This window comes from Loxodonta africana, chromosome 2, assembly GCF_030014295.1.
Source record: "Loxodonta africana isolate mLoxAfr1 chromosome 2, mLoxAfr1.hap2, whole genome shotgun sequence".
In the NCBI taxonomy this organism is placed as follows: domain Eukaryota; kingdom Metazoa; phylum Chordata; class Mammalia; order Proboscidea; family Elephantidae; genus Loxodonta; species Loxodonta africana.
Window position 1 is genome coordinate 230,426,915 of NC_087343.1, and position 24,770 is coordinate 230,451,684.

The 24,770-nt window shown below is 40.3% G+C and overlaps 1 protein-coding gene across 6 annotated transcripts in view; it reads right to left on the minus strand.

Moving 5' to 3' along the window:
* Positions 1-24,770, minus strand: part of SNAP47 (synaptosome associated protein 47) — a 119,953-nt gene that overhangs the window by 78,472 nt on the left and 16,711 nt on the right. For all 6 annotated transcript variants that reach the window (XM_064279652.1, XM_064279651.1, XM_010600727.3 and 3 more), the window contains one exon: positions 13,666-14,209. In XM_064279652.1, the coding sequence (XP_064135722.1) occupies positions 13,666-14,165 (500 nt within the window). In that variant the 5' untranslated portion in view covers positions 14,166-14,209. The remainder of the gene's footprint in view (positions 1-13,665; positions 14,210-24,770) is intronic.

Below are 24,770 nucleotides of genomic sequence, written 5' to 3' on the forward strand. Positions count from 1 at the left end.
AGATAAGGGAATATGATAATCAGCTTCACACCAATTACTTTGACAACTTATATGAAAATGGACAAAACCCTCGAAGCACCCAAACTTCTGAAACTGAAGGAAAAAAAAAAAACCAGAAATAGCCCTATATAGAAATGAAAGTTATGATTTAAAATCTTGTCACAGAAAAAAATATAGCTCAGGGGGCTTCACTGATGAATTTTGCCAAACACATAAAGAAGAAATAATACAAACTGTACAAAAACCCTTTAACAGATAGAGAAAGAGGGAATACTTTGTCCATTAATTTTGCCAGACCACTACAGCTCTAATACCAAAACACAATGTATATAACAAAATCTCCCGTTAACACACATAAAATTCCTTATGAAAAACTGGCAAATCTAACAATACACAGAAACAATAACATATCATGATTAAGTACTATTTATTTCAAGAATATGAGGTTGGTTTTCCACTTGAAAATTAGTCAATGTAGTTCATTTCATTAACAGAAAGGAAGAAAAATGATATGATTATCATAATAGATTCTGGAACAACAACAACAAAAAAAACTTTTTGAATTTCAACAGTCATTCAAATTAAAACTTCCAGGAAGGATGAGTTAGGAAAATTTTCTCAATCTCATAAAGGGCATCTATTAAAAAAACGGAGCTCTGGTGGCGAGGTGGTTAAGAGATGTGCAGCTAACCAAAAGGTTAGCAGTTTGAATCCACCAGCTGCTCCTTGGAAAACCTAGGGGGCAAGTTCCACCCCATCCTATAGGGTCGCTATGAGTCAGAATTGACTCAACAGCCACAGTTTTGGTTTGGGTTTTGGTATAAAAAAACCTTACAGCTAACTTTATACTTAATGGTGAAAAAGTCAGTCTTTTCTCTCTAAGATTAGGAACAAAGTAAAAACTGGACTTCCAAACTACCTGAATTTTGAAGTCATTCCCCAAGCCACACGCAGACCCAAAAGCAAAGGGGTAGAAGTCTTATTAGCTCAAGGTGTTTAAGGATAACCTAATCTCTGAGAAATCAATGGTTGACCACAAAGTTATGCTGACCTGGGGACAATCTTTAGGAACCAAGACAAGCTTAAAAACTAAAACAAGAAAAAAAACAATATATATATATATATATATGTGCATTTATGTATACGTGTTTATGAATGTGTGTATATATATGTATATATAAAAAGCTGAGCAGAGAAATCAGATGTTGTATACTGTGGGAGACATGCACTTCACAGAAAGCTGGCAAACCTACTCATAAAAATAAAGAAGAAAAACAAAGTCAGTAAACACAAAATCTACAAAAATGAAAAAAAAAAAAATCCACAAACAAAAGGAACTCTGCACAGAACAAAAAGAGGAACAAAGAAAACATCAGTACCACCAAAAAAAGCACTACAAAATGACAGCAATAAACTCACATCTATCAATGATCGCACTGAATGTACACGGCTTAAATGCACCCATAAGGAGAGAGTGACAGAGTGGATTAAAAAAAACAAACCAGGACTCATCAGTATGCTGTCTACAAGAGATATGCCTTTGAGACAAAGACTTAAATTCATTAAAAGTCAAAGGATGGAAAAAATTTTATCAAGCAAACGACTACCAAAAAAGAGTAGAAGTGGCAATAATAATCTCATATAAAAGAGACTTTAAAACAAAATTTACCATAAAGGACAAAGAAGGGCATTATATAATGATTAAAGAGACAATCCAGCACAAAGACATAACCGTAATAAATATCTACGCACCCAATGACAGGGCTCCAAAATACATAAAACAAACCCCAAGAGCACTGAAAAGAGAAACTGACAGCTCCACAATAACAGTGGGAGACTTCAACATGCAACTCTCACTAAAGGACAGAACCTCTAGAAAGAAACTCAACAGAAGATCTAAAGGCCCACAATCAATCGACTTGACCTCACAGACATATAGAGAACACTCCACCCAGCAGCTGCAAAGCACACATTCTTTTCCAATGCACACAGAATGTTCTCCAGAATAGGCCACATCTTAGACCACAAAGCAACCCTCAACAATATCCAAAACACTGAGATAATACGAAGTATCTTCTCTGATCACAACACCATCAAAATAGACACTAATAAGTGGAAGTGCAAGGAAAAAAAAATCAAATTCATAAAAACTGACTTAACACCCTGCTTAAAAGCCACTGGAAAACAGGAAAAATCAAAGATGGAATAAAAAAATACCTAGAATCAAATGAGAATGAAAACACATCATACCAAAACCTTTGGGACACAGCAAAGGCAGTCCTCAGAGGTCAATTTATAGCAATAGATGCACGCATCAAAAAAGAAGAGACAAAATCAAATTATTACCTACACAACTCGAACAAATAGAAAGAGAACAGCAAAAGAAGCCCACAAGCACCAGATGAAAGAAAACAGTAAAGATCAGGGAAGAAATAAATGAAATAGAAAAACAATAGAAAGAATCAACAAAGCCAAAGTTGGTTCTTTGAAAGGATTGATAAACCACTGGCCAAACTGACCAAAGAAAAACAGGAGAGGACGCAAATAACCCAAACAAGAAATGAAATGGGGGTCACTGCAACAGACCCAACTGAAATAAAAAAAGGATCATAACAGAGTACTATGAAAAACTATACTCCAACAAATTTGAAAACCTATAGGAGATGGACATATTTCTAGAAACACAATACCTACCCAAACTAACACAAACTGAAGTTTAAAATATGAACAGATCCGTAACAAGAGACTGAAAAGGTAATAAATTTTCAACCAAAAAAAAAAAAAAACCCTGACCCAGATGGCTTCACCAGAGATTTCTACCAAACATCCAGAGAAGAGCTTACACCAGTACTACTCAAACTATTTCAGAACACAGAAATGGAAGGGACACTTCTGAATTCATTCAATGAAGCCAGCATAAGCCTGATACCAAAACCAGGCAAAGACACCACAAAAAAGGAAAAATACAGGCCAATATCTCTCATGAATATAGATGCAAAAATTCTCAACAAAATTCTAGCCAACAGAATTCAGCATCTTATCAAAAAAAGAATACTCCATGACCAAGTAGGATTCATACCAGGTATGGAAGGACGGATCAACATTAGAAAATCAATCAACATAATTCACCACATAAATAAAATTTAAAAAATCACACGATCATCACAATCGACACAGAAAAGGCATCTGACAAAGTTAAATACCCATTCCTATAAAAAAAAAAAAAAACTCTCAATAAAATAGGTATAGAAGGGAAATTCCTCAACATAATAAAGGGCATCTATACAGAACCAACAGCCAACATCATTCTTAATGGAGAGAGGCTGTAAACATTCCGCTTGAAAACAGGAACAAGACATGGATGCCCCTTATCACCACTCCTATTTAACATTGTGCTGGAAGTCCTAGCTAGAACAATAAGGCAAAATAAATAAATAAGGGACATCCAAATTGGTAAGGAAAAAGTAAAGCTGTCCCTATTTGCAGATGATATGATAGTATACGTAGAAAACCCAAAAGACTCCGCGAGAAAACTACTGGAACTAATTAAGATTCAGCAGTGTTGCAAAATATAAGATAAACATACAAAAATCGTCAGTAAAGAGAACTATGAAAAGGAAATCAGGAAAACAATATCATTTATAACAGCCCTTGTGATGGTTAAGATTGTGTGTCAACTTGGCTCGGCCATGATTCTCAGTGTTTATATGTGATTGGATCTGCTGTGAGTAGCCAATCAGTTGAAAGGGAGTATCCTCGGGCATGTGGCCCGCATCCAAATACGCCCAGTTCTGGCTTTTGTCTGCTCTGGGTCCTGCAGCTGCCTCCTGTTCATCTGACCTCTGGTTCTTGGGACTTGAACTAGCAGCTTATCTGCTGATCTTGGGGTTCGTCAATCTTCCCAGCCTGTGAGCAAGAGCCCTGTTCTCTGACCTGCCGATCTTGGGTTTGCCAGCCCCTGCAGCTACATGAATCAGGAGAAGCCTTGCGGTCTTGCCTGCCGATCTTGGGATTTGTCGATCTTTCCAGCATTTGACCAAGAACCCTCCTCTCCAACCTGCTAATCTTGGGTTTGCCCGCCCCTGTAGCTACGTGAATCAGGAGAAGCCTCTATCTGGATCCACAGTCTTGGGATGTTCCAGCCTCTACAATCAATCGTGTGAGCCGTTTCCTTGACGTAAATCTCTCTCTGTATATATTTATATGCTTTACTGGTTTTCTTCTCTAGAGAACCCACCCTAAGACAGTCCCTAAAAAAATAAAATACTTAAGAATAAATCTAACCAGGGATGTAAAAGACCTATACAAGGAAAATGCCAAAACATTATCGCAAGAAGCCAAGAACAAAACCCATTGCCGTCAAGTCAATTCTGACTCTTAGCAACCCTACAGGGCAGAGTAGAGCTGCCCTATGGGGTTTTCAAGGAGTCCCTGGTGGATTCGAACTGCCGACCTTTTGGTTAGCAGCCGTAGCTCTTAGCCACTAAGCCACCAGGGTTTCCTAAGAAGCCAAGAGACCTACATAAATGGAAAAATACACCACACTCATGGATAGGAAGACTTAACATTGTGAAAATGTCAACTCTACTCAAAGCAATCTACCATGCAATCCTGATCCAAATACCAACAGCATTCTTGAAAGAGATGGAAAAAACTAATCATTAACTTCATATGGAAAGGGAAGAGGTCCCACATAAGTAAAGCACTATCGAAGAAGAATAACGTAGGTGGACTCCCACTACCTGGCCTCAGAAGCTACTATACAGCTATGGTAGTCAAAACAGCCTGGTACTGGTACAACAGACACATTGACCGATGGAACAGAATTAAGAACCTAGATGTAAACCCATCTACCTACGGTCACCCTGGTCTTCAAGAAAGGCCCAAAGTCCACTGAATAGGGAAAAGACAGTGCTGGCAAAACTGGGTGTCCATCTGCAGAAAAACGAAACAGGACCCATACGTCACAGTATACACAAAAACTAATTCAAAATGGATCAAAGACCTAAATATAACATCAAAAACTATAAAGATCACAGAAGAAAAAATAGAGTCAATGCTTGAGGCCCTAATACGTGGCATTAACACGATACAAACCATAACTAACAATATACAAATATCAGAAGACAAGCTAGATAACTAGTATCTTCTAAAAATTAAACACTTATGCTCATCAAAAGACTTGACCAAAAGAGTAAAAAGAGAACCTACAGACTGGGAAAAAATTGGGGGCTATTATGAAATCAACAAAATTCTAATCTCAAAAATCTACAGGAAAATCCAACACCTCTACAACAAAAAGACAAATAATCCAATTAAAAAATGGGCAAAGGATATGAACAGACATTCTCACCAATAAAAGACATTCAAGTGGCTAACAGGTACATGGGGAAATGCTCTAGATTATTAGCCATTAGAGAAATGCAAATCAAAACCACAATGAGATACCATCTCATCCCAACATTACCGGCACTTATCAATAAAACAGAAAATAACAAATGTTGAAGAGGCTGCAGGGAGACCGGAGCTCTTAGGCGCTTCTGGTGGGAAAGGCAAAATGGTACAATAGTTTTGGGAAACTATAATGGCGATTCTTCAAAAAGCTAGAAATGGAAATACTGTATGATCTAGCAATCCCACTCCCAGGAATACAGCCTAGAGAAATAAGAGCAGCCATACAAACAGACATATGCACACCCATGTTCACTGAAGCATTGTTCCCAATAACAAAAAGATGGAAACAATCCATGTGCCTGTCAACAGAAGAATGGGTAAACAAACTACGGTACATACACACTATGGAGTATTACCCAAGGATAAAGAATAACGATGAATCTGCAAAGCATGTCACAACATGGATGAATCTGGAGGGCATTATGCTGAGTTAAATAAGTTAATCACAAAACGACAAATATTGTATGAGAGCACTAATATAAAAACTCATGAAAAGGTTTATGCACAAAAAGAAACAATCTTTATGGTAATGAGGGGTGGGAAGAAAAAACAGTAAATAGCCAATAGATAAGTGGTATGTTTGGTGAAGGGTACGATAGTACACAATACTGGGGAAGCCAGGACAACTTGTCCAAGGAAAAAGGTCATGGAAGCTCCACAGACACATCCAAACTCCCTAAGATACCAAATTATTGGGCTGAGGGCTGTGGAGACCATGGTCTCAGGGAACACCTAGCTCAATCGGCATAACACAGTTTATAAAGAAAATGTTCTACCTTCTACTTTGGTAAGAAGCGTCTGGTGGTCTTAAAAGCTTGTGAGTGGCCATCTGAGATACTCCACTGGCCTCATCCCATCTGAAGCAAGGGATAATGAAGAAAACCAAAGACACAAGAGAAAGATTAGTCCAAAGGACTAATAGACCACAACTACCACAGCCTCCACCAGTCTGAGTCCAGCACAACTAGATGGTGCCTGGCTACCACCACCAACTGCTCTGACAGGGACCCCAATAGAAGGTCCTGGACAGAGCAGCAGAAAAATGTAAAACAAAATTCCAACTCACACACACACAAAAAAACACACCCTTGCTGGTCTGACAGAGACTGAAGAAACCCGAAGAGTATGACCCCCAGACACCCTTATAGCTCAGTAATGAAGTCACTCCTGAGGTTCACCCTTCAGTCAAAGATTAGACAGGCCCATAAAACAAAACAAGACTAAATGGACATGCCAACCAGGGGCGAAGACAAGGAAGTCAGGAAGGGACAGGAAAGATGATAATGGGGAACCCAAGGTTAAGAAAGGGTGGGTGATGACATGTTGTGTGGTTGGCAACCAGTGTTACAAGGCAATATGTATATTAACTGTTTAATGAGAAACTAGTTTGCTTTGCAAACCTTCATCTAAAGTACAAAAAAAAAGACACTTGAAGACAAATCAAATTTTTTAAAAGGGGATAAGACTATAGTGTGGCAGGACACACCTGTCAGTGATATAACTATCAGTAAAGACAAGGAAGCAAGAACTATGCATGGTAGCACAGGGGTCACTTTGAGGGTAAAGGAGGCAGGTGTGACGAGGATGGGGCACATGGAGGACTTCTATTTCTTGACCTTAATGGTGGTTATGAGGGAGTTCAAGTTAAAATAACTCTTTATGCATTTGTTTTGTGTTTTCTTCTGTATCTGTGTTTGACTTTACAATACATGAAGTTAAAAACCTTAACTAGGATTCCTCAGCCTCAGACACACAACCAGGGAAGTCTCACCTACCCTCCTCCTCCACACCCCAAGAAGGCTGACCTGCTTCTCCCCTTCTACTGATCACCTTGATTGGCTATGAAAACACTGAGGTACATTTGTTTGCTGACTTGCCTATTTCCCTTACTGTGTGCTATCCACTTTGGGAGGTTAAAAACTATACTTTATCCTTCATGTGTCAGGGAACTCATAATGTCTAGGAAATTAATCAATGATATATCATGAGCAACAACTGCCTTTTAACTATTTCTGCAACTCACAACTTCTAATCTTTCCTAGAGACTAGACCATGTCCCTGCCCCTGCCCCCATGGCCTTCTAGGGAGAAAATCTTAACTTGTGCTTTCCCCAATCAATAGAGAGAGCCACATTTTCCCTCTGTCCTTCAAGCTTTGACCACACCATAGATTTGTGCTGTTCTCTCAAACAGAATTGTCATCTACAGGTGGCATCCCTGACGACATGCTACCAGCTTCCTTGGCCAGCCGCTTGGTCAAGTCTCTTTCCCGGATATTTGTAAATTCAAGGCCTTGACTAAGATCCTCTCTAAGGTACCTCCCATGATCCTAAGCCAGGGGTCTCACTTTGGACCCACCAATCTTCTAGGATCCCATTAACAGAATTCCATGGGTCCTTGAAACTGAATGGGGGAAAAAATGCCTAATTATTTTCACTGACTTCTAACTGAAACTCAGCATTTCCTCTAATTCTGAATGTCGGCCACCGCGGCATTATTAGCAGCAGCTGTGACAGTCGTCAAGAAAACGCTCACATTTCTTCATGTTACATGAGCGTTGCTGTAGATCCCAAAATCCTGTTTATGTTCATCACGACCCTGAAATTACTGTGGTTATTGGGCCTGCCATTTGTATTGTCTAACAATATTAATAAAGAAGCACTTATGTTACGTTATTAAAGGGCTGCAACACACATTCCTCTTTTATTATAGAACATTCTTGATCAAGATTGTGCATAATTATCCAAATCAAACAAAAATCCTATGGTCAGTGTAGACTGATAATTTGTGATTCTGATTAATGTAGGAAAACGAGTATTCTGTGATTTCTTTGCCCACCTTTATTTTACTTTTTAAGTGACTGAAAGATTTCTGGTGTATTAAATAGATGTGAAACACCAAAGTAGCACCACCTACATCAGCTGAGACTACATATACACTATTTTCACTTTCATGAGAGGGGTTCAAATATTTTAAGGTTTTCTTTTATAGTAAAGACTTCCAGGCCCTATAATGAATGTTTGAAGATGTGTGGGGCAGGAACACTGGCAGAGTCACCACCATTTACACGGAGCTGCCAAAGGCTATCAGAATGTGGCAAAGTGGACACAGCCGCTTGGCCAGGCATTTGGGTCCAAATTAGAATGGACGTTAGTCTGTATAAAAATACCATATCTTTGCAAATTACAACCTTACAGAAAGCTGCTATTGAAAAAAAAGGGAAAAGAACACACTCATATCTGAGAATCTCAAAGCTGCAAGGAGACTACAGGTCCTCTGTAGAAGCAAGGACGGCGAGGCTTAGGCTCACTTACTTTGGACACAACATCAGGAAAGACCAATCACAACATAAGGACATCACATTTGGTAAAGAAAAAACAAAACAAAACCCACTGCCGTCTAGTTGATTCTGACTCATAGTGACACTACAGGACAGAGTAGAAACTGCCCCAGTGGTTTTTCAATGAGCAGCTGGTGGATTTGAACTGCTGACCTTTTGGTTTGCAGCCAAGCTCTTTAACCACTGCGCCACCAGGGCTTCTTGGTAAAGAAGAGAGTCATCAAAACAAGGGAAATTCTCAATGAAATGGATTGACACAACGGCCACAAAAATGGAGTCAAACATACCAAGCATCGTGAAGACTGCACAGGACTGGGCAACATTTTGTTCCGTTTTACGTAAGGTCACCATGAGTCACAGCTGACTTGATGGCAACTAACAACAACAAGGCCTATGTTTATATGACACTGACATGAATCACTCTTACAACATTCCAAAACAGAGATGAGAGACTTTCCACCAACTATATGTAGTCAAAAAAGTTTCTTTTATTAAGCAAAATTTTCTTTCCCCATGTCTTCCAAGCAAAGAATCTTGTGTTTTCCAGAGAACTAGTCTCATCATTCCATACAAATGCTTTTTGGTTACTTTAAGGCCCAACTCTTAGTTCTGCTCCTCCCGAGGCTAAGCACCTTTGATTCTCTCTCCCAGTTTTAAGTCTCTTCAATTTACTATTAGTTCTTCATTTTCTCCGTGTTTCTCCATGATACAATACTCCCAGTGTGATAGTCCTGTTCAACCTAAAAGGGAGCAGGATGAAGCCAACTCTCTCAGATCACATAAGGTTATTTTGTCAAGCACACAATAAAGTTTGTTCATACAACATTTAGGGTTTTTATATAATAGTAGTTTATTTCCTTAGCAATTTTAGGTTTTCTGACTTGCTTTTCAAAATCCTGAATCAGGTTTTCTTTTTCTTACATATATTGTAAATTTCTGGTAAGTTCTGGGGGCTGGAAACCACAGTCTATGAGGACTACTGACTGTTTAGATCTAAAAGGGCTATCATGGGAAGAGGCACCAGACACTCTTCATTCTGCAGAAGACAGTTCTCAGAGATATCTGATAAAAATGCAAATAGGCATACAGGAAGCACTAACATAGGTGTCTATTCTCATTCTAAGTATAATGGTGCTGATTCTGGTGAGGTATCATGAGAACTGAATGCAGCAGCCCCGGGGGAAGAACAGCCAAGACTCGGCAATGGAGAGTTCCTGAAGAGACAATCTACCCCAAAATAGAATGAGAGCTGAAGGGAGGACAGCACAGGGAGACGGTGGGATTGATGTAGTGACGGCTTTTCCAGCAGAAAGAGTAGGCAACAATGGGGACACAGGGTATCAGGTCTCACAAAGAAGTGGGAGGACAAGCATCAGAAGAGCCACCAAAGAGACTTCCTTTCCCAGATGCAGAAGCTCAGGGTGTATCCACTCTACAGGAAGTCATCTGGAGGGGATATGACAGGACTTTAGGGTTGGCTGAAGGTGGGAGTAGCGTGCTAAAAGCAGGACAATGAAGCAAAACCCTCCATACCGAACAAGGAGACAAACCCAAGGCACTTCCCACACTTGGCTCCCAGGACACTGGTAGCCAAGTTTAAACCTTCCAAGTAGGAGAGTGGAAGATGCTTCTCTGGCCAAAGGTCCCCAGCCATTCACAACACCCCTCCAACACAGGAGGCCAGGTATCACTAGACATTTGAGGAATGCTTCTAACAAAAAAGACAGAGAACAAAATAAACTGACAGAAGAAAGCACCTTGGAAGAACCAGACAATGCATGCATAAGAAATCTTAAAACCAAAGCAAAACTGCTAATAATATCCTAAGAGATATGACATCAATGAAATGAGAACAGGATGCCTTCCAAAAGGAACATTTAGATAACAAAAAAAAAATTGGGGGAATTGAAAAATATAGCAGTAATAGGACAGGAAGATACAGCTGAGGAATATGAAGTAGAACAAAAAAACAAAGAGGAGGAAAGACACTAGAACAGAGGTCCAGAAGGTCATTTATCTAAAAAATGGGGGCTCCAGGAAGAAGCAAATTAAAAAAAAACAAGGTGAAGAAATTATCAAATAAATAGTACCAGAAATTTCCCCAGGTCAGATGGACAAATTAAGAGAGCTCATTGAGGGCCTACCACAATGAATTAAAAAGGACCCATACCAAGGAACAACATGAAACATCAGAACACGACTATGGTGGCCCTGTTTATACCCTTCCTGTTCACGTTTTTATATTTCAATTATAAAAATATTTTTCCTACAGTGCTGTTTTGCATACTTTTTTAAATTTTATAAATGGTATCATGCTGTACGCACCTATTTGCTACTTAAAAAAAAAAAAACAGTTTTTGGATTTATCCAAGGTGATACATGTAGATCAAATGCATAGCAGTTAACATGAAGGAAAGCCTGCAAAGGCTAACTGCTGTAAGAAACAACTACCTACATCTTCACGGCTTAACCAAATAAAGGTTTATTTCTTGTGCAAGTCACAGTCCAGTTGAGGGCTGGGGGCCTGGGCTTTGCCCTGGATGTCATTTGGGGACCCAAATTCCTTCTAGTCTCTGTTCTCCTTAGGGCCTCCTAGTCCTCTTCAGTATTCTCTTGGAGGACTTTTACGGTACAGGCCTGGAAGAGAGCTACATCATGTCTGCCGACATTCCACTGGCCAGAACTCAGTCACATGATCCCACCTTACTGAAAGGCAGGCTGGGAACACCATCTAGCTGTGCTCCCAGGAAGCAACACACAGGGTTTAATGAACTTATACCTTATCTGACACAAGTATAAACCTCCTAACATTAAGACTAGTGTCCTTGAACTTGCAGCTCTAGAAATGTACCCTTGACACAGCAGGTACTTAAGAAAGGAGCATCCGAGAAACAGCAACAAGAGTTAACCGCAAAGCAGGGGATAACTTAGAGGCATGTTCTTGCAAACAGTGGCCATGCAACATTGATCCGACAAATCCTCAGTGCTTCAGCTCATCACCAAGCAGCTAATACAGAGATCTCACTACAACCCTCTAAAAAAACAACCCTCTAGGAGCTGAAAAAGACAGAGTACCACACTTCCTGACCTACCAAATAACTCTTCCAGCTTAGGTAAGAATTTCTATTAGATATACAACATGTAGCATAGTGAAGTGGTTCTCAAAGTGTAATCTGGCTAAGTTTTATTTTAGGTGAAGGGAAAGACGATACACAATACAGGAGAGGTCAACATAACTAGACTAAACCAAAATCGAAGAAGTTTCCTGAATAAACTGAACACTTCAAAGGCCAGCGTAGCAGGGGCGGGGGTTTGAGGACCATGGTTTCAGGGGACATGTAAGTCAATTGGCATAATAAAATCTATTTAGGAAAACATTCTGCATCCCACTTTGGAGAGTGGCGTCTGGGGTCTTAAATGCTAGCAAACAGCCATCTAAGATGCATCAATTGGTCTCAACCCACCTGAAGCAAGGAAGAATGAAGAACACCAAAGACACAAGGTGATTATGAGCCTAAGAGACCACATAAACCACAGACTACATCAGCCTGAGACTAGAAGAGCTAGATCGTGCCCAGCCACAGCCGATGACTGCCCTGACAGGGAACTCAACAGAGAACCCCTGAGGGAGCAGGAGAGCAATGGGATGCAGACCCCGAATTCTCATAAAAAGACCAGGCTTAATGGTCAGACTGGGGCTGGAGGGACCTCAGAGGCCATGGTCCCCAGACCTTCTGTTAGCCCAGGACAGGAACTATTCCCAAAGCCAACTCTTCGGACAGGGATGGGACTGGAATAGGGGATGGAAAATGATACTGGTGAAGAAAGAGCTTCTTGCATCAAGTGGACACATGAGACTACATTGGCATCTCCTGTCTGGAGTGGGGATGAGAGGGCAGAGGGGACCAGAAGCTACCTGAATTGACACAAGTAGAGAGAGTGGAGGGAAGAACTGTGCTGACTCATTGGAGGGAGAGCAATTAGGGGTGTATGGCAAGGTGTATGTAAATTTTTGTATGAGAGACTGACCTGATTTGCAAACTTTCTCTTAAAGCACAACAAAAATTAATTAAAAAAAAAAAGTGTTATCTGGGGACCTTGAGGGTCTTTCAGACCTTTTCACGGAGTCTGGGAGGTCAAAATTATTTCCTAATAATACCAAGACATTATTTGCCTTTTTCACTCTCATTCTCTCAAGAGTACACATTGTAAGTTGTGATATCTAGAGCTATCACAACAGACCACAGAATCAGATACGAGACTCCAGATATCTTCTACTAAAGAGATCTGAAGAAATCTCAACAGTGCTACTCTTCTGATTAAATACTTTTGGCTTTAAAAAAGTTATTTTTCATAAAAATGTCACTTATATTGTCATGAGTTTATTACTGTTGTTTTTAAATGAATTTTTTTTTTTTAATTTCTGTTTCTACTTCTAATATAGTAAATATTGATATAACCCACATCAACAAAAGTTATTTGGGGTCCTCAATTTTTAAGTGTAAAAGGGGCCTGGGACCAAAAGGTTTGAAAAAAGATAGGTTCATGAGCCAAATCAGCTAAAACCTGCCTGTCATTTCTTAGTGCATGTGACTTGGCTCTCTGCCTCAGTTTCCCCACATGTAAAATGACACGAACAGCCACACATTCTTCTTGGTTTGTTGGTGATTAAAGGAGATAATCCTCACCAAACACTTAAACAGTACCTGGCATATAAGTGCTGGATCCCCACAGAGTAACTGTATACAACAGGTCCATAACCAATGTTTTCAGGCTGCTAAATGCATATTACATAAGGAACAATGGAAAAGATACAAAACATTAGTAATCCAAAGGTCAAGATACACCAACAATAAAAGTGATTTACTATACCTGTCAGCCACGTCCAGGTCAGATTCAATCTTGTCTAGTCCTTTCATGATGTTATCAAACTGCTCACCCTGATGGTGGAGGACTTTGGCTGTATCTTCCAAACGCTTCTGGGAACACGCCATCAACCCAGTCAGCTCCTTCCCCTTGGTCATGGGGGAGGACGACACCTGAGCAGCAGCTCCTGGCTGAGACAACAGCAGCTCTCTCCAGAAATGCTCGATGATGTTGAAAACGGCATTCCGACTAGGCTGTAAGGAACTAAACCAGTGCTTAACGTGGTCCTCTTCCAGAATGGTGATAGAACTGAAGATAAAATGGGATGCCTCTTTCTTGATCTCAATTATACTAGAAAGGGGAAAGTCGACAAGAATTTTGCCAGTTTTATCAGTGATAAATTTTAGTGAAAGAGAAGTTAATGAAAGTTTTCCAGGGACCCATCGCTTCTCAGGTTCTAAATAGTAGGAGCACGGCCAGGTGTGGATACAGATGTCTCTGCTCATCTGTTTCCTAGAACGGGTTGCCACCAAAGTCACAACTTCTGCATCTAAAGGAGAGGAGACAAAATAATGGGTAGGAGAGGCTGGAGATGGAACAAGAACTCTTAGAACTAGAGACACGAGGAAATTAACAAGCTAGATATACCTGCTAGCACTGCTCTGGACTGACAAAGACTCTAAAACCTGGCCTCATTCTCAAACTGTTCTGTACAGGGGTTCTCTACCTATCAACAGGTCTCACACCAACTCTGTGACAGGCAGGATATTGTCATCACCCCTACTGTGGAGTGAAGATCTAACTTTACCCAAAGAATTTATCTGTCCTGTGGTTACGAGCTATGGTTGCTAGCCAAAAGGTCAGCAGTTCGAATCCACCAGGCGCTCCTCGGAAACTCTATGGGGCAGTCCTACTCTGTCCTATACGGTTGCTATGAGTTGGAATCGACTCGATGGCAACAGGTTTCCTTTGGGGTTTTTTCATCCCCAGTTCCTGAGAAGTTACCTCTAAGCCCTCGGAACTTCTCCAGTGATTGGAGTGTCGCTGTTATTCACGGTGGGGCCCTCTGACCACAACCCATAGTTTATGTTAACAAGGTAACTCATGGTGGGGGCTGGCCAAGAGTGGTGGAAAGACCCATCAGGCCCAGAAAGGTCCATCACATGATATCAGCCAACCTCCAGGGAGGGGAAAGAGAGCTGCAGATTGACTTCAATCATATGACCAATGATTCAATCAATTGTGCCTATGCACTGAAACCCCTGTTAAAACTCTGGGCGTTGAAGTTCAGGTGAGCTTCCCTGATTGACAATATTCTACATACATCAATGTGCCAGGAGGATGATGTGCCCCTGGAGACACAAAAGCTTCATATTTGGGAAAAGGTCCTGGGACCAAAAGGTTTGAGAGACACTGGTGTAGTAGTTGAGAAAGCAGGTTCTGGACCAAAAGGTTTGGGAGCCACCGGTGTAGTGGGTTAAGAAAGCAAGTTCTAGATCCAAACTGCTTCAGCTCAAACCTACCTGCTGTTTCTTAGTGCATGTGGCCTTGAGCAAATTACTTGCCCTCTCTGCCTCAGTTTCCCCATATGTAAAATGAAGTTAACAGTAACATATTAGTCTTGGCTTATTTGGCAATTATGTCAGGTAGCCATTACTAAACACTTAAGCAGAACCTGGCACACAGTGAGTGCTCTCTATGTGCTGGATCCCTGACCTTGCCCTACGCCTCCCTCGCTTTGGCTGCTTCTGACTTGTATCCTTTTGTTGTAATAAAATTGTAATCATAAATTCGGCGCTTTTCATGAGTTTGGTGAGTCATTCTAGCAAATTACTGAACTTGAGTGAGTAATGGGAAGCCCTGAATTCAGAGCCAGCTGCTCAAGTGAGAGTGTCCCCAGGAACCGTGGCTTGTGCCTGGTGTCCGAAGGCTTCGGCAGACTTGGCAGTCTGAAGGTCTGAGCCCTTAACCTGTGAAGTTCAGCCTAGCTCTGGGTAGTCAGTGTCAGAAATCATCTGTACGTACTTAGCAAATGAAGAAAGTGAGGCCAGAAAGGTAAAGGGCTTGGATCAGAACCAAGTTTCCTAAGTCCCAGACTTCTGTTCTTCCCCTCTGGCAGGGGTTTTCAAACTATTGTCCCTAAAACCTCAAGGGCTCTCAGAATGTTCTACATGAGATTCTCCACCCCTGTGACTACCAAAGCAATCCCACTCAGACCGGTGCCTACAGCTACAAGCTGAAGAAAGGGTACTGCAGTTAAAAGAAATCCCTAGAAACTACTGCTCCAAGCCCCAGTGCTTCTTTTCTCAGTTTTGACTGATAAGTCATTCTCAGATCCTTCACACAAACACTACATTTTGGCTATGATTTCCCCTATCATTACACATTGATTGCAAGTTTTTAAACTAACACCCCCTTTTAAAATTTTTTAAAATCTATTTAATTACATGGAGAAAACAATCCTATAGAATAAAACCATGTTTTTTCTTTTCTTTTTTTCTTCTTCTAATTTCAACTAATTCTGGAGGTATGTTGGAAGAATGGCTTGGCAATCTACTTCTGAAAGATCACAGCCACTGAAAATCCTATGAAGAACAGTTCTACTCTGAAACATATGGGTCGCCGTGAGTCAGAATCAACTCAACAGCAATTGGTTTTCTTTGTTCTATGTAACTATATAGTCATATAGATATATATACAAAAATACATATATACACACACACACACACGTACAGTTATATAGTTTTATACATTTTTAAGTAATAAAAGTGTCCTATTCATATTTTCATATCTACATTTACATTTGTCAATACAGTCTGAAAAGCCATGGATGAGAGATATGAAATAACCCTTACAGAACATTAGTCCCACCACGCCACTGCACAGATAAAGAACATAAGGTCAGAAAGGATGAGGACCTTGTGTAAAGTCAAACCACACGTTTATGACATCGCCAGGGCCAGCACCAAGCCTGTAAAACCTAGTCCAGTGTTCTTTCAAGGAGTGGTTCAACTGCAACATGGCATTTCTCCTGCTCCTCTCACACGCATACTGACACGCACATACACAGTGACACACAACTTAATAATGATGTGACTTCACTTAGAAAAACAGAATAGCTAGTTTCATCCCTTCAACTACTAAAAAGTATGGGCTTTTCACAGAACGGTTGGAGGCTACAAAGATTCTCCTCACTCATTCAGTCAACAAGCTGGTAAGCCCCTATTGTGTGCCAGATACCATGTTGGGCTTCAAGTACTCAAGGAACAAGACAGACACAGGCACTGGCTCATGAAGATCTGTGTCAAGTGGAATTCTATCAATCTACTCATCCGATTCTACAATATAGAACCAGACTCTTCAATATGATCACTGGACTAGACATCAAATCAAACACTACAAGGCTAGACAAGACACACCCAAGACACTTCTTGAAGAGCCTGCATCAAAATAAAATTTCTAATTACACAAAAACAAAGTAATTTGAGAATAAGTACATATTATCAAATATAAAGTGATCTGATGCAAACTAAACCCCACAGCTTATGAGGCATAAAAATGCTAAGGGAATAAAGAAGGGCCTCCTTTTTAACTCTAATTAGACTATGGCAGTGGTTGAACTGGTCTCCCTACCTGCCTTTGGTACTCCAAGGCATCCTCCCACTGCTACCACATTTTTTTGTCTAAAATGAGAAGGACTCCATCCACCACTCAGCCCTCTCCCTTTCTCGTGAGGCTATTACAGGCCTTATGTATACTTACCATAGGATAATAATTTGTATAATTGACTGGAAGCCTTAGGGGGCAAGGACCATATCTTATTCATCATCCTAACTCAGTGAATACTTTGTGACTAAATGAATGGGACAGAAACCCTGGTGGCATAGTGGTTAAGTGCTACGGCTGCTAGCCAAAGAGTCCGCAGTTCAAATCCCCCAGCTGCTCCTTAGAAACTCTATGGGGCAGTTCTACTCTGTCCAATACAGTGGCTATGAGTTGAAATCGGCTCGACGGCACTGGGTTTGGTTTTTTTTAAATGAATGGGACAGACACTCACGGTTTATGGTATTTGCTCGGCTGGGACCCTGAGAGGCATGGCTGAGGTCAGTAATGCAGTTAGCCCATCCTGCAGCTTGGAGTCCTATTGATGGTAGCCTTAATTAAATACCACATGAGACAAAATGAAAGATTTGGCCCCAATCAAATTAATTAGAGTGGATGATGGAGTGGCATACTTAAAGGAAAATTCACTAGAAGCCAAGACAGTGTAGAAACTAAGTGTAAATACTGTTGGGAGGCAGTGGTGTTTCTACATGTCTTGTGACAGTTTTTGTCTCAACCCATCTTTTAAAGGATGTTTGCACAGCAAACTTCCTCAGAGCTAGACATGATAACTCCCACCTGGTTAGCGGCAGATTTGTCTTCTGACCAGGATAATAAAGATATTGTCTCTCTTGGGGGCAAAAGTTAGACAAGTTTGCCAGCAGCCCCCTTAAAGACTGGGAGTTTTCTAAGCTCAGGGTTCCTCGGCTGTGACACAAACCAGTTGTGTGTTAGTGTCCATCCATAATTCGCATCGCCTCTGTGGGACTTGAGAGCCAAGGGGAACGGAAGGAAACACAAAGTCAGCTGTGCCATGAGTAACAAAGTCCTTTGTCTCTGACCCGGGAATCTCATGTTTTTGCCAGCATCTACAAAACTATGGCAGGCTAACTTCTCCAAACTTTCACAGCTGCTGACAGTGATTTGTACCCCAAAGGTCATTCTGCTTTAGGATACAGATTCTTCATACTAGAATGCTTCATTTCAGTAAAACTAATATTTAATACTAAGAAACAGAAATGATGGCTCACTGAAATGAACAAGATGAAGAAAGAGACATATCTCTGGAAGTCTGATTAATGGACAGAGTAGAATAATATAATAATATTAAACAAGCTCATAGAACTAAAGGAAAACACAAACTGAGACAAATTAGGAAACGATAAACCATAAAAAGAAACCAATCAGAAATATTGGACTGAAAGAGATAATAACTGAAATGAGAAACTCAACGGAAGATTTGAATAACAGAGTTGAACAGGCAGAAGAAAGATCAGTGAAAAAGAGATAAAGCAATCAACATATTAAAGGCTGAAGAACAAAAAGGGAGAAGGATCAACAACACAGCACAGTTTAATGAGACTATGGGACAACATCAAACGAACCAACACAGACATCATGGGGATACCAGAAAGAGGGAGAAAGGGACAGAAAAATTTTTTGAAAAAAAAAATGGCAGGCAACTTTCCAAGTCTGATAAAGGATATACAACTAGATATGCAAGAAGCTCAACAAATTCCACATAGGATAAATACAAACAAATACACACTGAGACATTCCACAATTAGGCTCTCGGAAAATTAATGACAAAGAGAAAATTTTGAAAGCGCTGAGAGATGAGCAAAAGGTGACATATGAAGGAGCCCCAATAAGACTAAATGCTGATTTTTCCGCAGAAACCTCGGACGCCAGAAGGTAATGGAGTGAGATTCTTCAAGTGCTGAAGGAAAAGGACAGTCAGCCAAAAATAATATACCCAGTAAAGCTGTCCTTCAAGGACGATGCTGAATTTAAACATTCAAAAACACTGCAAGAATGCATTTCCACAAGACCACCCCTACAAGAAATACTAAAGGAGTCCTCCAGACAGGAAAGAAAGAACACTAAAAAGAAACTTGAAGCCATGTATACAAAAGTCTTCAGTAAAGGAAACTGCATACATAAAATGAAGGGCAAATCTGAAGGTATTTTCACTTGATAACTATAATGGTTATGTCTTTTCTACTTTACAATGACAAACACATTTAAAGAAATAAGTATAAATTTGTGTTACAGGTCACAAGATGTATAAAGATGTACTTGAAATATCAACAACACAATAAGGGGGAAAAGAACTGAAGGGGTACAGAATTTTTGTATCTTACTGAAGATTAGTTAGTATCAATTTAACCCAAGTTGCTATAAAAGATTACCATGCTATACTCATGGTAATCACAGAGAGAAAATCTAAAAACGCACACATACAAATGAAACGAAGTGAATCAAAACAGCTCACATCAAAAAAGCCCCAAGGCATTATGGTTGCCTTAGTCATCTAGTGCTGCCATAACAGAAATACCACAAGTGGATGGCTCTAAAAAAGAGACGTTTATATTCTCACAGTCTAGTAGGTTACAAGTCCAAATTCAGGCTGTTGGCTTCAGGCGAAGGCTTTCTCTGTGGGTTCTGGTGGAAGATCCTTGCCCTCAATCTTCCTGTGGTCGAGGAGCTTCTCAGGCTTAGGGACCCCGTGTCCAAAGGACATACACTGCTCCTGGTGCTGCTTTCTTGGTGGTATGAGGTCCCCAACTCTCTGCTTGCTTCCCTTCCCTTTAATCTCTTCAGAGATAAAAGGTGGTACAGGCCACACCCAAGGGAAACTCCTTTTATGCTGGATCAGGGAGGTGACCTAAGTAAGGGTAGTGTCACAATCCCACCCTAATCCTCTTAACATAAAATTAAAATCACAAAATGGAGGACAGCTACAGAATACTGGGAATCATGGCCTAACCAAGTTGATACACACATTTGGGCGGGGGGGAGGGGACATAATTCCATCCATGACAATGGGTAAAAAAGGACAAAGAAGACATACATCAAACAAACAACAAGATGCCAGAAGTAAGTCCTTCCTTGTTGGAAACTAAAGTGAATGTAAATGAACTAAATGCTCCAATCAAAAGGCAGAAAATGGCAGAGTAGATAAAAAAATATGATCCATCTATATGCCGCCTATAAAAGACACATCATCTGAGGCCCAAAGACAGAAACAGACTGAAAGTGAAAGGATGGAAAAACATACTCCATGCAAGTAATAATCAAAGGAGTGGGGGCTGTGATCTTAAATATCAGACAAAATAGACTTTAAGTCAAAATCAGTTATATGAGGCAAACAAGGACATTGTATAATGATAAAAGAATCAGTCCATCAACAAGATATAATGATTACAAGTATATATGCAGCTAATATAGTTTAAAAAAAAAAAAAAAAAACACTGCCATCGAGTCAATTCCAACTCATAGCAACCCCACAGGGTTTCCAAGGCTGTAAATCTCTTCGGAAGCAGACTGCCACATCTTCCTCCCTTGGAGCAGCTGCTGGTGGTTTCAAACCACTGACCTTTCAGTTAGCAATTGATCACTTTACCCAACGTGCCACCAGGGCCCATGACACCCAAAGATAAAAAGAAAAACACTGAAAAAAATCTAAAGAAGTAGTCGGTTCTACAGTAATAGTGAGAAACTTCCATACACCACTCTAAATAACGGACAGGATATCTAGGGAGAAGATCTGTAAGGAAACAGAAGACCTGAATGACACAACAAAGAAACTAGACCTAACAGACATATATATATAGAAAGCTCCACACAAGGGCGCCGTCTTAGGCTGGGTTCTCTAGAGAAGTAAAACCAGTGAAGTGTATATATAAATAGATAAGAGAATTAACACAAGGAAATGGCTCATGCAGTTGTAGAGGGTGGCAAATCTCAAGTCTGTGGGTCAGTCATCAGGCTGGAAGCTACTCCTGATTTGCGTAGCTACGGGGGCTGTCGAACCCAAGATTGGCAGGCAATACGACAGGCTGCTGGCTCAAGTCCCAAAAACTGGAAGTCAGATGATGAAGAGTCAGATGCAGGATCCAGAGCAAGCAAGCTTTGTTAGAGCATCCATATCAATACTGACTACAAGCCACCTCCTTGAGGAAACTCCCCTTACAACTGATTGGCTGATCACATCAGACCACATCATGGAGGATGACTACATCATTACATAACTGCCAAACTGCTGAGAACCATGGCCCAGCTAAGTTGACACACAAACTTAATCATCTCAGGCACTATATATACTTTCTTCCCCAGTACACATGGTTCAGTCAGTCTCCAGAATATATGACATGTTACTTCACAAAATAAGCCTCAATAAATCTAAGAACATTGAAATAACACAAAGGATTTTCTGATCACAATGATATGAAACTAGAAATTAACAAACAGAAAGAAAACTGGAAAATACACAAACAGAGGGAAATTAAAGAACACACTATTAACTAACCAATGGGTCAAGGAAGAAATCAACAGGGAAATCAGAAAATACTTAGACAAATGAAAATGGAAGAACAACATATTAAGCAGTGCACAGTGGGCAATTTAATACCTGTATTAAAAAAAAGAAGTCACTAATCAAAAATCTAACCAAAAAAACTTGAAGAGCTAGAAAAAGAACAAACTAAACTCAAACCAACCAAAAGGTAGGCTATAACAAAGACCAGAGATGAGTGAAACGGAGAATAGAAAAACAATAAAAGCAAAAGTGGGTTTTTTCAAGGACTGACAAAATCAACAAGTCTTTAGCTAGACTGACAAAAAGAGGAATACTCAGGTACCAAAAGTCAGAAACTAAAATGAAGCCATAATAGCAGACCTTAATGAAATAAAAATGCTTAGAGAATACTATGAACAACTGCTTGCCAACAATTTTAATAACTTGTTTGAAACAGACAAATTCCTAGAGACACACAAACCTCCTACACTAACTCAAGAAGAAACAGAAGACCTGAAAACACCTGTAACGAGGGAAGAGATGGAAGAAGTAATCAAAAAACTCCCAATAAAAGAAGTCCAGGACCGGGCAGTTTCACTGGGAAATTCTACCAAACATTTACAGAAGAAGTAAGGACAATGCTTCTTAAACTTTGCCAAAAAATAGAAGAGGAGGGAATTCTCCCTAAGTCATTCTATGAGGCTAGCATTACCCTGAAGCCAAAGTCAGACAAAGACACCACAAGAAGGCTACAGACCAATATCCCTGGTGAATATGAATGTAAAAATCCTCAACAAACCAAACACAGAAGAATATTGAAAGCATTATACACCATGATAAAGTAGGATTTATCCCAGGAGTGCAAGGGTAGCTCAACATAAGAAAATCAATGTAATAAATATGCCATATTAAAAGAACAAAGGAACCACATGATCATCTCAACTGATGCAGAGAAGGTTTTTGAAAAAAATCCAACACCCTTTCATGACAAAAGCACTCAAGAAGATAGGGAAAAAAAAAAATCCTCAATTTAATAAAGGGCATTTATGAAAAATCTACAGCTAACATCATAATGGAGAAAGACTGGTACAGTTTTTGCCTTAAGATCAGGAATAAGACAAGAGTACTCAACTCTCTCCATTGCCATTCAATATTGTACTGGAAGTTCTAGCCAGAGCAATTCGGCAGAAAAATGAAATAAAAGACATCCGTATCGGGAAGGAAGAAGTGAAACTATTCCTCTTTGCTGATGACGTGATCTTACATATAGAAGACCCCAAAGAACCCACAAGAAAGCTATCAGAACTAATACATGAATTCAGCCAAGTGGCAGGATACAAGGTAAACACACAAAAATTAGTAGGACTTCTTTATATCAGCAACAAGCAATCTGGAAAGGAAACTAAGGAGACAATTCCATTTGCAATAACATCTAAAAGAACAAAATACCAAAGAATTAACCCGAGAGGTAAAAGGCCTGTACTCAGAAAACTATAAAACATTAGCGACAGAAACTAAAGATGACGTAAACAAGTGGAAGGACACTCTATGCTCAGGGACAGCAAGACTTAATCGGGTCAAGATGCCAATACTACGGGAAAGCAATCTATAAATTCAGCACAGCCTCCATCAAGATTCCAACAGCGTTCTTTGCAGGACTGGAAAACTCAGTCCTCAGATTTACATGGAACTGCAAAGGGCCCTGACCTGCCAGAGCAATCTTGAAAAAGAACAGAGTAGGAGGACTCTCAATTCCTGATCTCAAAGCCTAAAGTTACAGTAATCAAAACAATCTCGTACCGGCATTAAGGACAGACATATAGACTAATGTGAATAACATTGAGAGTCCAGAGCTAAGTTCGTGTACCTGTGGTCAGTTAATCTTCAATAAGGGTGCTAAATCCATCCAATAGGGAAAGAACAGCCTCTTTAATAAACGGCGCTAAGAAAACAGGATTTCCACACGCAAAAGACTGAAGTTAAACACATACGTACATACATACGTATCCGTTGCCATCCAGTCGAATCAAACTCACAGTGACCCTACAGAACAAAGTAGAACTGACCCACAGGCCTTCCAAGGCTGTAATCTTTACAGGAGATTGCCACATGTTTCTCCTGCAAAGTGGCTGGTGGGTTCAAACCACCGAATTTTCAGTTAGGAGCTAAGCACTTTTACCAACGCGCCACTAGGGCTCTTTGTTACATTCATACTCACATCAAATACAAAAACTAACTAAAAACAGACTGTGATCATTAAGTTGTATGTCAACCTGGCTGAGCCACGATTCTCAGTGGTTTGGCAGTTATGATGTAGTTTGGCAGTCATATGATAATATGATCACTTCTGTGATGAGATCTGCTGCGAGGAGCCAATCAGCTGAAAAACAGTTTCCTTGGGGATGTGGCCTGCATCAAATTTAATCGAACTCTCTGGCAAGGATCACAGGCTTTTGCTTGCTCTGGATCCTATAGCTGGCTCCTGTTTGTCTGACCTCCAGTTCTTGGGATCTGAGCTAGCAGCTTACCTGTGGTCTTGCCTGCCAATCCTGGGATTTGTTGATCTTCACAGCCTGTGAGCAAGAGCCCTGCTATCTGACCTGCCAATCGTGGGTTCGCCGTTCCCTGTGGCTACATGAATCAGGAGAAGCCTCCAGACTGACCTATGGATTTGGAGTGTTCCAGCCTCTACAACTGTGTGAGTCATTTCCTTGATATAAATCTCTTTATATATTTTTAGGCTCTACTGGTTTTGCTTCACTGGAGAACCCAGCCCAAGACATTTGGTACTAAGAGTGCTTCTGGAGAAACAAAATTGAAAGGACGAGTTTTCTAAATTGGTTCTCAAGTCTGGTTAGTCTTAAAAATGTTTATGACTCTGCTACCAGCAATAAAGAGGGCACTGCTAATCCATGGTGTAAGGTGGCAATTCAAATACATAAAACATCGCCACCAATAGAACAGGTGTTGGTGAAAGGCAAGGCTCTGG